The sequence below is a fragment of the Dermochelys coriacea genome, chromosome 9 (assembly GCF_009764565.3).
Source record: "Dermochelys coriacea isolate rDerCor1 chromosome 9, rDerCor1.pri.v4, whole genome shotgun sequence".
Taxonomy (NCBI): Eukaryota; Metazoa; Chordata; order Testudines; family Dermochelyidae; genus Dermochelys; species Dermochelys coriacea.
Window position 1 is genome coordinate 11,801,989 of NC_050076.1, and position 16,493 is coordinate 11,818,481.

The window sequence follows — 16,493 nt, forward strand, 5'->3', positions numbered from 1 at the left end:
TTAAATTTTACTGATTTTTCAGAAAGTATGCACATCATACTAGTATTCACTATTTTTCATTCTCACTAATAATGCCTTCTGTTATTGCATTCAGTACATTGGGGGAATAAAGTAGGAAACTGATAGTAAATTAAAGTAGTAATCGCCTAGAAAAGTTTCATAGTGCTTGTAATGTCTTATCATTATGATACAGAATTTATACATTTAAAGTAGGAAAGTCAAACCTGTGAATGTAATGAGTGGTAGAGACATTGGTATGATGTCCACTTGAAAATATTTATTTAGAGCGATGGTTCCCAAATTTTTAACAACCTGTGAACTCCTTTCATGAAAATGTCAAGTCTCGCAAACCCCCTCCTAAAAATGAATTTTTCCAGGGATTTTTCTCCTTTACTCGTGTATAAATTATAAAAGCAGTGATCTTGGAAATATAAAATTTGTTTTTGACATGCTTATTACACACTATTTATTAATTATTATTTATCATTACAGTATTTTTATTACATTATGAAAACAGCAATACTCTTCCAAGATCTCACTTTCCTAGCTTGTATCACCTTGAATAAGCCAGTTATAAGACAAGGCTCCTATGTTCCATCAAGGCGTATCAGATGTGAAACAGCATGAAGGTATTTAAGAAGCCAATTCAAAAAGTTCCTCCTACACAAGCATTCAGGTCTTGAGCAGTCCAGCAAAGCTTAAACTTGTTCTTCATAATAATTTTAAAAACAATACTAGCTGCCTATTTAATTTTAAAAACAGCAAAAAATATCCACCTCCCTTTCCATTTCTTATAAGGAGTCTTGAAGTTGAAATCTCCTCAGTGTGATAAATATGCTTGCTTTGATCTGCTTAGCTCTTGGAAGTCCAGGGGCTCCGGGCTGCTGGCCCCATGCTGCCCGGGGTTCCTAGGGACAGCTCTGTCTGCCATTAGGAAATTTTTTTCCAAGAACCCCCTGTAACATTTGGCGAACCCCAGTTTGGGAACCACTGATTTAGATTATTTACAATCTTCCTGGTAAACATCAAGTACTTTGAGTCTTAGGAGAGAATACAGTATAGTTAGTTATTCTTGAAATAAAGATTGTAACTGAAGTATCAAGTTGACTTTAATACCTATTAGAAGTGAGAGAAAATCAAAGTGTTTGAAAGATAAAATAGGTATTGATAGAGCTTCTAATACATGTTTATATCTGGGCGGGAGAAGTGAGAGGAATCTCATAACTATAGTAGCTGCTTTAAACTTATTAAAAGGCACTTTAATGTCCTTTCCTAAGAACACCCTTAGGTGATGTATGTATTTGTTTGTAAACTTAGAGCCATTCTTACTTAGTTTATAAACTACTTAGCTCCCTTTCTTAACTTGTACAGCACTGTGCTCGCTCTTCGGCTTTATCTACACAGGCAATTTAATCTTTAAAACGTTTGTCTCAGGTGTGTGAAAAAGCACCCTCCTGAACGACGAAAAGCACCGGTGTGAACAGCGCTTTGTTGGCAGGAGCCGTGCTCCTGTTGACAAAGCTACTGCCCCTCATTGGAGGTGGTTTTGTTTTCTCACCAGGAGAGCTCTATTCTGGGGATGAAGAGTGGCTACACAGCACACCTCACAACAGTGCTGCTACAGCAGCACAACCATGCCATTGTAGACATAGCCGTAGGTTATAACTCCATTGTTATCCCTAACTCCCCTCCACACACACGCACACAATTTCTAGCTCGAGTTGAGTAGTGCTTTAACCTTCTGCTAGTTGCTCTGTGTGGTGAGGTGGGGGGGAGAGTTTGGATGGGGGGCAGATAATGCAGTGGGGATGCAGTAGCACAAGTCAAGATATGATTCATCAAATAATCGAATCCCTCTGTGCTGCTAATGAAATCACTCTGTAACCCGACTGTTGTTTTTGAGTTGTGGTTGCTCTCATTCCGGCTAGCTAGCTCGAGTGTAGTAACTCAACTGTTGCAGTGAAAACAAGCCCTTCAAGATCATATGAAATGCCTAGAGTCTGACTAGTAGAACAGGTGTGTCGTCAGGTGAGATTGAAGGACATGGTAACTAGAATCAGCACTGGATGCAGTGTCCTGGGAATTTGGGGTGAGGGATGCGGGTGAGGGATGCGGGGTGATAGCTAGATCTTCTGCTTTATCAGACTTTTTTGCAACAGAACTTTCTCATATTTATGGCTGATTATTTTAGATTTCAGTGTAATAAACTGGGTGAATATTCCTCAATCTTCCATTTTTAAATGAAGTGCTTATGGTAATCGTGTGTAGCTAATTATAGTCTGGAAAAGATGTTGGGCATTTCTTCCCAGGAAGAATTAGTTTCCACATCTAGATCTTTTAGATAAGATACTTGATAAGTTTCCTTAACTGGCCACATCTTTATCTTTATTTGTAACCATATGAATGTGCCCTTCTGTAGTAACAGTACTCTTATCTCATGCTTCACAAACCCAGTCTCATTCTAAAAAAGCATTCAGATGTCAGCAGATCTGTGCTCATTGTGTTTACGGAGGGGGGGTTGTTTTTCTGTGGGCAGGTTGGATTGAGAGCTCCGAGTCAGCAATCGTGGTGTCACTGACTGGGGCTAGGATAGAGAAATGATTTGGGGAAACTAGGAAACAAAAATAATACAAACAAAATGTTTAAAGTTGCAAAACTTGATAGTTTCTTGTTCGTGTCTACTACTGTTTTGTATGCATTGTCTGTTTAGATTGCAATCTCTCCAAGGCAGGACCACTTTATACAGTGCTTAGAACAGTGGGATGCTGATCCTGATTAAGGCCTTTAGGTTCTATTACAATACAAATAACCTTGATGGTGGAAAGAGACACAGACTAAGTGACTTCACCAAGAACATCCTGCTTCAGTGGAAAATCTGATATCTGAACTTGAGTTATTGACTCCAAATTCTGTGCATTTACTGTTAGACAACTCTCAGCTCTAATCAAAAATGTCTTCCTATGAATTTGTCTTGCACAGACTTCTGCATTATAGAAATGTTTAGTTTAAAAATAGGGTCTAGAGCAGTGTCACTGCTTATTGTTTCCAAATTGGGTTAAGAGGTTGAAACCTCTACTTTTAGAGAGGTCTGCAAGTGAAAAACAAAGCTAAAAATCTACATGTATTCATTAATAGGTCTTTCTAAATTGCAGCTGGTGTTTCTGTTGACAATTGCTTTGTAAACTGTCCATGAAATAGCACAGGGTGGCCAAACTTACTGGCCCTCTTAGTCGCATCTGACAATCTTCAGAAATTCGAGAGCCGGGGCATGCTTGACGGGGTCCAGGGCTCGGGGCTTCAGCCCCGCAGGAGGCACCTGATGGGGCTCAGGGCATCAGCCCTGCTTCTGCTGAAGCTCTGAAACTCCCCTCCCTACTGGGCAGAAGCCCAGAGACCCCCATCCTTGCTGGGTAGAAGCTCTTATCCTATCACCCTGCTTCAAGGCAGAGATCCTGAGCCTCCCCCTCCAGTCTGGTAGATGGAGAATGGGGAGGGCCACCCTGATATAGCACATTTTACAATGCTGCTTAGAGCAACCAAGCAGAGTTCTGAAAAATGTCTTAAAATAATATCTAGTAGTGGGAATCTCCCTCAGACAAGTCATTTATGGAGAATAGAGTTAACTTAGGTACAGTGCTTGGAAATGGAGGAAATGTGGTCTAGACAATGGAAATTAATTCCCCCCATCTTTTTTTTTTTTAAATTGGCAGATTTTCTTTGCCTGCACTGTAACAGTGAGAGAGAAACAGCTTCAAGAGGATGAGTGAATTGGAACAGTTACGGCAAGAAGCGGATCAACTGCGGAATCAAATCAGAGTAAGAATTACTATTTCCCCACCCCTTGGTTATTTTGGAAGAAAAATCTAGTGGAAAAAATGAAGTATATATGTCACTGATGTTTAAATTATACAATACTTAAAATCTTTTCACAGCGGATTAAGTCAATAAAAGGTTCCAAAAGCTTGAAACTCCATCCCTGATTTTCATACAGTTCTGTCTAGTATTGCAATTTAGTATGATGTGGAGTATAACCCAATATTTTGGAGTCCTGTAGTAAGGAGTTGTATAGCTTCCAATACCTAGGAACAACGAGAACTAGTTAAGGACACTGATGATGAAAATTTAACTTCTTTGGACTACTACTGGCCTTTCCACTACTATTGTTCCCGCTTGTTAGGTAAAATGCCTGAGCACTGACTGAGAGAAAATATCCAGTGTCAGGAATCATGCCTGTGCTCCTTTTCCTTCTCTTCCCATTGACATTATTTTTCAAATGTGCATCTTCCCTTTCTCCTACTCTGTTTAATTCAAATTATTCACCACCAATAAACTGATTTATTGCATGGCATCTAGTGATCTATCAAGAAGCTATTGCAGAATACATCAAAAATTCAGTGAGTTTTCAGTGAAAAGACCCAAAATGGGTCGGGACCCCATTTTAATGGGGTTGCCAGGGCTGGTGTTATACTTATTGAGGCCCATTGCCTGGGGCTGAAGCCCGAGCCCCATTGCCTTGGGCTGAAGGCAAAGCCTGAGGGCTTCAGACCTAGGCGGTGGGCTCAGGTTATAGGCTTTGCCTCTCACACCCCTCCTCCCCAGGCAGTGGGGGTTGAGTGGGCTGGGGCTTCGGTCCTCACTCCTGGGGTCGTATAGTAATTTTGTTGACAGAAGGGGGTTGTGGTGCAGTGAAGTTTGAGAATCCCTGGACTAGATCTATGTAGGAATGCTTTGCTTGCAGATGCACAACGAAATTTGACTAGGACTAAACCTTCCTTTATGTGGTGATTCTACATGTAATTACTTTCAGCCTGACATCAGTTGTCTTGTGATAATCTGCTACCTACTTAGTGTTTTGGGCATTGAACTGCTGATGAAGATATTGACCTTGTGCTGTGCATTTGCCATGCATTAATTGTTTTTTGGGGAAAAAGGCTTGTAGTAGCACATTTATGCCTCTTTTGAGACCTATTGTTCAAGGTTATCTGAGGGAGAGTTCTGTGTCACATGTCCTTTAACTTTCCCACTATGTATTCAAAAGTAAGGTCAAGGCCAGTTGATGTCAAGAGAGTTACAGCACTAAGGACTCTTCCTAGCTGACCTCAGCAATTTGGTTAAATTTAGCCATGATTTTAATTTAATCTTACATTAGCATTCCAGTGTACTAAGTGCTGCACAAATGTTGATGTAAATATAACGTTTCAGTTTTTTCCCCAAACGACATGCCTTGGAATTATCTGCCACATTGCAATTTGGCCTGATGTAGTCAGTCTCGTCTTATAGGAAATGGCATTGGATGAGGTGTGAGACTGGTGTGGTGCAGAATACCTGCTGAACAGCTACTTGGCCAGTGAAACAGATAGACCTCTCGGGAATGTTCTCACAAGAATGTCCTGTGGAGCCAGGAAGCTAGCAGGATTTTTTTTATATGGAGACTTAACATTACTAAATTGGATAAAATAGATTTAGTAACACGTATGTCTTTTGTTGGGCCCCACATCTGCAATTGAAGTCTGGCAGATGTACCTCTGCATCCATGACAAGCACCACTAAAGTCAGTAGAGCTCTATATTGGCATTGGTGTTGGCTTGCATGGCTCAAATTGCAGGAGGCCTTATAAAATTAGTCACAATATATTAAAGAAGAAATAAAAAGACCTAAATTAGTATTACTATACATTGTTGTTCGTTCTTTGAGTTTGAAGATGAGCATATCATCACTGGTTGGTTTGGGTTCTGTGAACACGTGAGTGGCTGGCTAGGCCAGTTTGAGCTGTGAACTGTGGCACACTGAACACAAAATGCTGCTATGGGTTACTTGATTAACAGCAGACATGCTGCTGTTGCCATATTTATGCTGCTGGCACTTCTGCTCTGTCTCAGCAGCTCTCCTCTGCTCATAGACTGTAGATCTAGTATGGAATGAGGCTTCACCAGGTAGAACGATCATGAGTGAGATCTTCCTAAAACTCTGGGTCAATGTTGAAACGTGTCAAGGATAACTTGGAGAGTCGTTGAAACGTTTCTTCTGGCGTAGTTAGTAGCTTACAGTGTGTCCAGTTCAGGTCACATTTTGCACAATCTGGTCAGTTTTTAAGAAATTGATTAGACAGACTAATATTTCAGTTAGGTGAGGGGTCAGTCTTGCTTACTTGTTAAATCAATTCAAATTTTTCTTTTTTGCTCTGAATTTTGGCTTGGGCGAGTAGGACACAGTAGTTCTTATTTTGATGTACTACTGACTGTAAACATGAGGTTCTAATTCTAAATAATTTGTGTTTCTGTTAAGACAATAGCAAATACACATTTTCACTGGTTATTTTTCGACCTTCTCCAAACAAACCAAAATGTAGGTATAGATTTAGTTGAGAGGGGCATTGCGAAGTGTTTCAAACATGAGGCTATTACATCTTCGCTGGTTCTTTTTTGTTATAAACGCTAAACCTCCTCCCTCAAAAAAATGGTCCATAGGATATATGGGATTGGTGAAATAAATGGATTTACTGTGTATAGCTGCAATTTGGGCTTCTCCAGCATCACATTTATTTTACATATAAACATCCTAGTTATTTATATATTGGTGGTGGTTTTTTCTCTAAATCTTTTACGGTTCTCACTGGTTTAATGGATGCCAGTTGCTAGAGCTAGAAGGAGAGGGCTAGGGCAGCATATTTTAGTTGTTGTTGTTCTCTAAATTCTTACTTTGAAAAAACAAAATCTAGCCAGAATGTCAGTCCTCACCAGTGGATTAACAGAGGTGGAAATGGTAGGATGAATCAAATAATAAAAATATACAAGAAGCAAGAATGCTTTTTATTTGAACGCTCATATCCCCCAAATGTCTTGTTTATTTGAAAGTCTGAGGCAATTCATTTTAGCTTAGCATAACTTTTTGTCTGTGAAATTATAGGTAGGTTAATGTACTTCTGGCAAAACTGTGTCGTAGAACAGGGTTGTGATGAGACTTGTTTAATCCTCTCTAGAGAGTAAATAGATTATATAGATAAAATGAAAGCTGTCTTGGAAAATTTCTAGTGTATTCTAGCTATTCCAAATCTTCCTCTTTTTCTTGGTAGCTTCTGGCTGTCTTGGTTACTTGCAAATCTTTTTATGTTTTGGGATATCTGAGATTCTTTTAAAATGTTATGCAAGTCTTGTATTCTAAATCAGTGGATTAAAGATATTTTAACTAGCAGCATCCTAAACTAGAATCAGTTGCAGTACATAGGGTTCAACCTTGATGTTAAATCTATAATTGGGTCTTGGTGCTAATTGGGGCATTTGGGTACTTCCAAAAAGTAAATAGTTGCACACACAAAACAGTGTTAGGGTTTCAAAGTCTAGCAATCAAACCCTGGGAAATATCTGAATTAAGGTTGCCTGTCTGTGTGTGTGCATCATAATGTTGGATCGTATAATTAGATTAACTTTTTCACAAGATCCTTGCCTTATTCAGTGCATAGGACTACGTGTGCTTTGGGGATAAATTAGGCTTGTGGTAGCGAAAGCAGCTGTTAGCAGGATGCCTGCCTTATTGGTTGTAGAAATTTGGAATGTGTGTTGTGAATGAGGCAGGGGGTTGAAGAAACGGAAGGGAGTTGTCTTATGGTTATGGTAGTTGAGTACTGCCCTGGAGAATTGGATTATATACTTGCACACTGCATCACAGAGTTACTATCTGATACTGGCCTTGTCACTTAAACCAACTTTTTCTCTGGTGGTCATTAATTGTGTTGTTTGTTTTCTGAGAACTCAGAATGAGACCCTGGGATCTGATTTGCAGCCATGCTGAGCAGTCACAGCTACAACTGAATTCAATAGGAGCTGTGCTTTGAACTTGTAAGGTGCTATATCAAGTGTTCTCAAACTGGGGGTCGGGACCCATCAGGATGTCGCGAGGTTATTACATGGGGGGTTGCGAGCTGTCAACCTCCAACCCAAATCCCGCTTTGCATCCAGCATTTATAATGGTGAAAGGGGTCACCAGTACAAAAGTTTGAGAATCACTGTTCTATATAGTGCTAAAAAACAGGCCCCAGGCATTGCAAATTGGGCACCTAAAATTAATGGACGCTTTTGAGTTTAATCTCTCTGTGCCTCAGTTCCCCATGTGTAAAAAGGACATAATACCTTCATCTCACTGCAAGGGTGTTGTGAAAATAAATTGATATCTGTGAAGCATTCAGATACTATAGTGGTGAGCACTATAGAAAAGTCCATGAGACTATTAATTCTTTATTTAAACCCTTTTCTGAATAGTGTGCAGTAAATAAGGCACGGGACAACACATTGAACACTGAATAGTACAACATATGGAATAGCTTCTCATTCAGTGATCACTGTGCACTGAATATGGCAGGGGTCTTGTGGGGAAAAATAGTATATGATCATGTCATTAAAGACCGTGTTATATAATATGTACACACAAGGACGGACAACCTTAATTCTGACACTTCCTAACTTTTGAGTGCCTGACTTTGCAACTTGAACTTTTAATAGCTTTTATATATAATTGTTTAAGTTTTTAAAAGTGGATTTTTTTTTTTTATGTTTAGTATGTGGAATCATATTGACATCTCCATGGGTCACCAGCAGGATATGAACCTTTTAGATGCATAGCACAGGTCTCTGCTTCTTGAGTAAACACATAGCAGTGTAACTTGCTGACAGCAGAGGCTGTTGACTTGGGAATCATGGGTTCCATTGCAGGTTCTGGAGGGAGTGTTCTCTAATGGTCACAGACCTTTCTACAGTGTTCTCCACAAGCCTGACCCCTTCTGTCCCTGTCTTGACCTGCCCCCATTTCTGATCCAGTTTCTTCACATAGCCTACCCAGTCTCTATTTCAGTGCTTCCCATCTGATTCCCAGTCTCCCTCCCTGGATTTCTCATGCTGCTCACCCAAATCTACCCTGGTGGCCTTGCCCAGCCAGCTCCAATCTGTTTCAGTTCCCTCCCACCATCTCACCCCCATAGCCCCCGAGATCGTAGTCCTTGGCTTTGTCTATCCTAGTACCTTTGTCGATTAAAACTTTTGTCGCGCAGGGGTGTGGGGAAAAAATCCACCATCAGATTTCAAACCCTTGCTCCAAAGTATGGAGGCTTTAGAACTTCTCAATGAAATGGTTGTAAGAATTTATTTAACATGGGCAAAACTTAAATTTAAATTTTTCCTTAACCTTGTTCTCAAACAGCTGGACCTTTTTGCTGAAAAATAGATAGGCTGACTTTATTAAATTTATCTGAGGCAGTCAGGAAATCTTCAGCCTGAACTGTTAAAATTCAGCAAAGTTATAAGCAACAGAAAAACAAAGTCTTAAAGTTGTCTGACACTTCCCATTATAGCTGTAGGTGGTGCTGCCAACTCTTGCTATTATATTAATAATAAAAATTATATTTTATACAATAATCAGTTCTGGCCTAGTTAAAAGATTGCATCCAAAATAAATTGGGCCTCTTCAGCTGTTGCAACTAAACAATGAATTTAATTGCTCAGCTTTAATATCTAGTGTATTTCTTCTTGTGAGTGAAAGGATTCCTGAACACCAAGGGATTTGTTGTTTCGTATTTTAAACTGTTTCTGATTCAAGATGTCAACATTTTATAAATATTTCTGTAGTTCAGACACTGTAAGAAATGGATTGAGGTGACCTAATCCACTCTTGAACTTGTTTTTGGAAAGAAAACTATTAAGAGCAGCAGTATTACCTTAAAAAGAAAAGGAGTACCCGTGGCATCTTAGAGACTAACAAATTTATTAGAGCATAAGCTTTCGTGAGCTACAGCTCACTTCATCGGATGCATCCGATGTAGCTCACGAAAGCTTATGCTCTAATAAATTTGTTAGTCTCTAAGGTGCCACAAGTACTCCTTTTCTTTTTGCGAATACAGACTAACACGGCTGCTACTCTGAAACCTAGTATTACCTTACTTTGTTTGTTTTTAAGTAGGAAGTGAAAATATACCAGCTACATTTAAAAGAACATTATTAAGGTTGCAAAGTAAACAATTGAAAAGCTAGAAAATGCCAGAACTAAGGTAGGCACTGATACAGTCTCTGATTACATGATCACGTACTTTCTTTCCCCTCATTCAGTTCACTCTGTCCTGGAGATGAATCAGGGTTGTGTAGTGAAAGCGACTGTCTCTCTATTATGCATGCTTTATTTATTGTGGAAGTTGGAAGGTGTCTAGTGAATAAGGTAGGGACGTGCAGGAAAAGAGAGTTCTTAATGCAGTTGCATGCTGCTCTGGAGAATTGGATTCAATCCCTGCGTTTGCCACTAAGTTCCTATCTGATACTGGACTAGTCATTTAAACCAGACTTCTCACACATGGTCACTAATTGTGTTCATCATTTTCTGGGCTCCTACACTGAGACCCTGGGATCTGATTTGCAGAAGTACTGAGCACTCACAGCTGCAACTGAAGTCAGTGGGAGCTGTGCTTAGAACATATGAATATGAAGTGCTATATAATGCTAAATTCTCAGAAAAATCTGATCCTATGCCTCTCAAATTGGGCACCCAAAAAACAGTGGACACTGACTGTAATCTCTCTGCCTCAGTTCCCCATGTATAAGATTTTGTAAAAATAAATTCATTATAATGATGAGCACCATTGGAAAAACCCACAAGGAAATTGATCATTATGTCTTCAGATCAAGAGTTGAATAGTGTGCAGTAAATAAGACATGGGGACACACAAAGAACAATGAGGAGAAAACAAAATATTGAATAGCTTGCTCATTCGTTGTGCACTGAATGAAGCAGGGGGTGCTGTGAAAAAAGTAGTTTGTGCTCATGTAATTGAAGATAGAGTGCATACACACAGTGATTTTGCTTATTGAGGTAGGTAGGGGTGTGTGTGTGTGTTGGGGGGGCGGAGTGTTACTGTACTGGTACAAAGCATTACCTTTACTGTGACAAGCTGCATCCACACTAGGAGTGCTTTGCCAGTATGGCTATTCTAGTGAATTGTACTGGCAAAACACTTGTAGTTTGGATGCAACTTAAACAGTTAAGCTATGCTTTTCCAATGTATCTTATTCCAGGCTCCCAATTCCCTTAACTACCCATCCCAAATGAAATAAGTCTCTACCAGCAAAAGCACAGTATTGGTAGTATAACTGTCTGCACCAGAACCTTCTACCAGCACAGTTATGTCAGTCAGGTGTGCAATGAAGTGTGATCCTTGACTGACACAGTTGTGCTGGCACTAATCACTTTGTTTTCACCTTTGCCAGCATTTTGTCTTCTCCCTTTTTCTTATCTTATTCAGCCCACATTTGGGATTCTTACCCAAATACTGCATAACGAAGGGACTACTCTAAAGTGTTTTTGGATTCACCACTTAGCCCTTGACATGTAGGCAGAGTAGTACAGCATCAAAACAAGAGGCTGTCCTGCAAGATTGCAAAGAAGTTGACTTGGAACTTGTCTAGATATAAATGCCATGTAAGCAAGTATGGCAGCTGTTTTCTGTTGCAATACTTCAGATTTCTTGGACACTATAACTTGTTCACCTGAATGGGGTGGGAATACAGAACATAAGGATTCGTGCATACTTTTTTTTTTTTTAAACAATGAAGCTTTGTTTTCCAACAGATTTTGGAAAAGTCTTGGTGTAAAATAACTTTTCTGTAGGTAAGATTTTCAGTTGATGTACACTGTTACTGTGTTCAAGATTCATATTAATTGTTCCTTTCTCTGTTTCAGGATGCCAGAAAAGCATGTAGTGATACAACTCTTGCTCAGGTATATCATTATTTTTATATTTGGGAAGTAGCCCCTATGAGGCAATTGGTTTCTTGAGTGATTATAGCATGCCTGGTATGGTGTCTGAAAAAGATGAAGTGCAACAACCCTGGAAGCACATTGCTTAATGCACTATTTACAATTATGAAATTGAAGCAATAATTACGGGGGAAGGAGGGAGAAGCTAAGGCCTTTACAGGTGGTATTTGCAGCCAGTCAAAAAGCTCTAAAGTCGTGTGACACCTAGATACATGAGCAATACATTGGATAGATTTCCTTATTATATATTGTATTAAATATTATACATATTTTCCTTAATTCACCTTTTTAAACATTTCATGAAATTATATGGCATGACAGTTTGGCTTTGATAGTTGCTCCCACTTGGCTATGTATAAGCTGTCCATTTTATTTGGAAACTGAAGTTTTTTCATTTAAAATCCAGGTCTGGGCTTTTAGGTGGCAGTTGTCAGACTACTGAAAAATGGAACTGGAATAAATACTAAATGATCACTTTCTTCTGGGGCTATTATTTTGAGGGTGAGAATTGTCAACATACATAAAGCTTTACTGTAAAAATAAAAGGAGTACTTGTGGCACCTTAGAGACTTAACAAATTTATTTGAGCATAAGCTTTCGTGAGCTACAGCTCACTTCATCGGATGCATTCGGTGGAAAATACAGTGGGGTGATTTTTATACACACACAGAGAACATGAAACAATGGGTATTACCATACACACACTCGTGTATGGTAATACCCATTGTTTCATGTTCTCTGTGTGTATAAAAATCACCCCACTGTATTTTCCACCGAATGCATCCGATGAAGTGAGCTGTAGCTCACGAAAGCTTATGCTCAAATAAATTTGTTAGCCTCTAAGGTGCCACAAGTACTCCTTTTCTTTTTTGCGAATACAGACTAACACGGCTGCTACTCTGAAACCTGTAAAAATAAAGTTCACACCTAATACATACAGAAGCTCCATCTACAAAGTGCCTGTAACAGTCTGAAACATTTAGAGTAGTGATCATCATTAAGTTACCTGTCACTGGTAACCTGATTTTCTTGCAAAACCTTTTGACTGGCTACGCTATCCACAGAAACAGTGCACAATGATGTGAAACAGTAGTCCCTGTTGTATGTCCAAATTCTAGGGGTGCAAAATATTTATGTTCCTGGCAGTTTGAGTGTTGTACACATTTATGACTATCTCAGAGATGCAGAATAATTGTTTGGTTTGTGTTTTTTCCTGCTCAGATCACCACAAGTCTGGACTCAGTGGGTCGAATCCAAATGCGAACAAGACGTACGCTGAGAGGTCACTTAGCTAAAATTTATGCTATGCACTGGGGATCTGATTCAAGGTTTGTACATGTGATTCTTGAACTTAGAGGCAGAGGGATCCCTTTTCTAGCTCTTGAAAGAATTGTAGACTTGCTAGAGAGACAAGGTGGGTGAGGTAATATCTTTTGTTGGACCAACTTCTGTTGGTGAAGACAAGCTTTCGTGCTTTCTCAGAGCTCTTCAGGTCTGGGAAAAGTACTTAAAAGGCTTGTCTTCACGTACAAAGCTACAGTGGCGCAGCTGCACTGCTGTAGTACTTCCGTGAAGGTGCTGCTATGCCAATGGGAGAGCTTTTCCTCTTGGCGTAGTTAATCCACCTCTGTGAGAAGTGGCAGCTATGTCGATAGGAGAAGCTCTCCCGTCAACAGCACTGTCTATGCCAGGGATTAGGTCAATGTAGTTTTACCGATATAAATCTACAGTGTATATGTGGCCAGATAGTCATAGCTAAATACAAGGTGGAACAGATTAAGCATAAGGAGTTATCACATTGTAAGAGACCACAATGAAGTTGGCAGTTAACATGTCTGCAGTTGTAGGACAAAGAAGGGTTATTCGGTCAAAGATTGTTGTAATGAACCATAATCCATTGTCTTTATTGAGTTTGTCTATTACAAGAAATTCCAGACACCCAGAGTGGTCCCCCAAGATATGTCTACACTCCCATTAAAAACCCACAGCTGGTCCATGCCAGCTGCATTGGGCTAAAGGGCTGTTTAATTACGCTGTAAATGTGCCCGAGCCCAAAAGTCTACACCACAATTAAATAGCCCCTTAGCCTGAGTCAGTTGGCACAGCTTCGGGTGCCTAATTGCAGTGTAGACATACTGTCAGTCTTCAGACACTTTCGAGGGCCATAGATCATAGAAAATTTTGAGAAATGTTTGTAGTTCAGCCTGCCTTTTTAAAGCCAGTTATAATCATACAAAAATAATGAAAAGGGAAATCATTCCGTTATAAGAATATATGCTTCACTTTTATTTTCCACAAGCATTTTGTCTAGTCTTTCAGATGGTCTACTACAGACTCTTCAAATCTGAGAGCCTGGTGTATGGTGGCACATAACTTCAGAATTCTTTGTATTACATTTTCCCTTAAGCTGTGAAAGGGCATATAGCTTGAAATGGTTGATTTAGTGCAAATCTATTTTATGTTAATAGAGCACTGTAAGGACATGGAATAACAGTATTTTTCAGTGAATTAAAATGTTTTGTAAATTACAACAATAAATGCAGTCACTTGAAACACTTAGTCTGAAGGATACAAACAGCCAGTAGGGAGAGGTTATAAAATTTGTAAATAGCTTGAGCAGTTTTAAATGACCAGTTATTCTAGCTTGTTTTAATAGTGGAAGTTTTATTCATGGATTCAGATAAGATTTTCTAGCAAGCAACACGTTGTTCTTTGCAGCTGTCCAGCAACATTTGACCCTAAAAGTTTAAAAATAGTCAAAAGGAGAAAATGAAAAGGCTTTTCTGAATTATTTGACATTCATTCATCTTGTCTATTTTGAAATTAAGTACGAGACAAGAAGTTAACATGTTAATATTTCTGTTTTGTGGTTATCTTTAGGCTACTAGTCAGCGCTTCTCAAGATGGAAAATTAATTATTTGGGATAGTTATACAACAAATAAGGTAGAGTTGTTTATAATCCATATTGGTAATCTGTACACAAGTGACATTTTTTGTTTTAGTTCCTTCGTTCTGTAACACTTTCTTTTAGTTGGATTGGCTCCATCACTTTTTCCTGTTGAAGTTTTAACTAGCTTGTTTTTCTTTTTTTTCTTATGTCCAGCTTTTTATTCAAAGTGCATTTTAGCTTGGGTAATACCTATTTCTATATGTTGAGCCTTTGCTTCTATTCACTGTAGCTCGTTTGCTGGGATAAAAGAATTTGTTTTTTTATAATCCTCTGATAACTCTCTGAGATCACTGGTAGGGCATGCTGCAGAAGTAATGTGATTAGCATGGGATCCCTTGGAAGCTTAGCAGTGCTCCTGGTGTTCATTGGCCAAGCATTTGAGTGTGTGTCGGGGGTGGGTGGGTGAAATCTTTCTAAGGAGTTTTAATAACTAACTCGTTGTTGTTGTTTTTGCAACTGTACACCCTACTTGTGCTGCTGTTTCTGTGGCACATGCTCTCTGCTATTGTGTTGCAGAAGTGCACAACCACAGGGTTTACAGAGAAATAATATAAATCCATTATAATAGATGTTTAGCTCCTTGGGAGTAAGAAATCTTGATCAAACGAGGAAGGACTGGGGTGCAGATCCTCTGCTGATGGCAATTGTCATAGCTTCATTGGTGGAGCTATGCCAATCTACACCAGGTGAGGTTCTGGCTCAGGAAGACAAACTGTAGGGAGGAATTTGAATTGACCAAAACCAGTTGCATGTTAAACTAGTAATCCTTAATTTCGGAATAGCTATGATACTATAAAAACGATTGTACTGAACTTGCACACATCTAACCAGGTGACCATTTTTTCCATCTCAAGTAAAATATTCAGCACAAATAGAAGCGTGTTTAAAATCAGATTCTTTATTAGTTGGATATCCCATTATCTTATTTAGTAGCATCTGCTGCAGTGCTAAAGCAGTATTGCAGCTAAGTAGGTTGGACAAGAATCACTATGGTTGAATGTGACTGCCTAAAATGTGTTGTTGTTTTAATATGCCTTCTCTCTGTAGATGCATGCCATTCCGTTGAGATCTTCCTGGGTGATGACCTGTGCATATGCTCCTTCTGGCAACTATGTTGCTTGTGGTGGATTGGACAACATCTGTTCCATATATAATTTGAAAACCAGAGAGGGCAATGTGAGAGTGAGCAGAGAGTTACCAGGGCATACAGGTCAGCTGCATTTTACTACATTTATTTTTCTTTACTGTTAGTCAAAGTGAAACAGTCCCAAGCCTGCACTGTTCACTGCATGCCGTAAACTGAAAACAAGTGTTAACAATTTGCAAAATGGAATATAGTCTAATCTTGGTTTTGATCACATTTAGAAATCACTTTTTGTATGTCACTCATTTTGACTTTATCAGTCTTAATGCTAAATTCTGTGTTCATTTGGTTCTGACCCTGAGATACTACCAGTAGCTATCTGAGCAAATGGAGCAGTACATACTCAAGTGAATTTGGCATCTGTACTGCTATTTTTAAAATACAAGTAGCATCAAGTGGTGGTTATTGTGTGACATGCTGAGAACGTTTTTTGGATAACTTTTACTGCAACACTGGGGTATGAAATTAACGTCTGCCATTATTCTGTTCCTAGGATACTTGTCCTGCTGTCGTTTTCTAGATGACAACCAAATTGTTACAAGTTCAGGGGACACCACCTGGTGAGTTTTGGAGGTGGGGGGTAGTTGATGTTTTTTTTCCCTCCAGTG

General features: G+C 39.3%; 1 protein-coding gene across 9 annotated transcripts in view; it reads left to right on the plus strand.

The window, feature by feature from the left end:
- Nucleotides 1–16,493, plus strand: part of GNB4 (G protein subunit beta 4) — a 125,021-nt gene that overhangs the window by 99,681 nt on the left and 8,847 nt on the right. For all 9 annotated transcript variants that reach the window (XM_038415796.2, XM_043491926.1, XM_038415798.2 and 6 more), the window contains 6 exons: nt 3,711–3,816; nt 11,713–11,751; nt 13,012–13,118; nt 14,671–14,734; nt 15,789–15,951; nt 16,379–16,445. In XM_038415796.2, coding sequence (XP_038271724.1) covers nt 3,760–3,816; nt 11,713–11,751; nt 13,012–13,118; nt 14,671–14,734; nt 15,789–15,951; nt 16,379–16,445 — 497 coding nt within the window. In that variant the 5' untranslated portion in view covers nt 3,711–3,759. The remainder of the gene's footprint in view (nt 1–3,710; nt 3,817–11,712; nt 11,752–13,011; nt 13,119–14,670; nt 14,735–15,788; nt 15,952–16,378; nt 16,446–16,493) is intronic.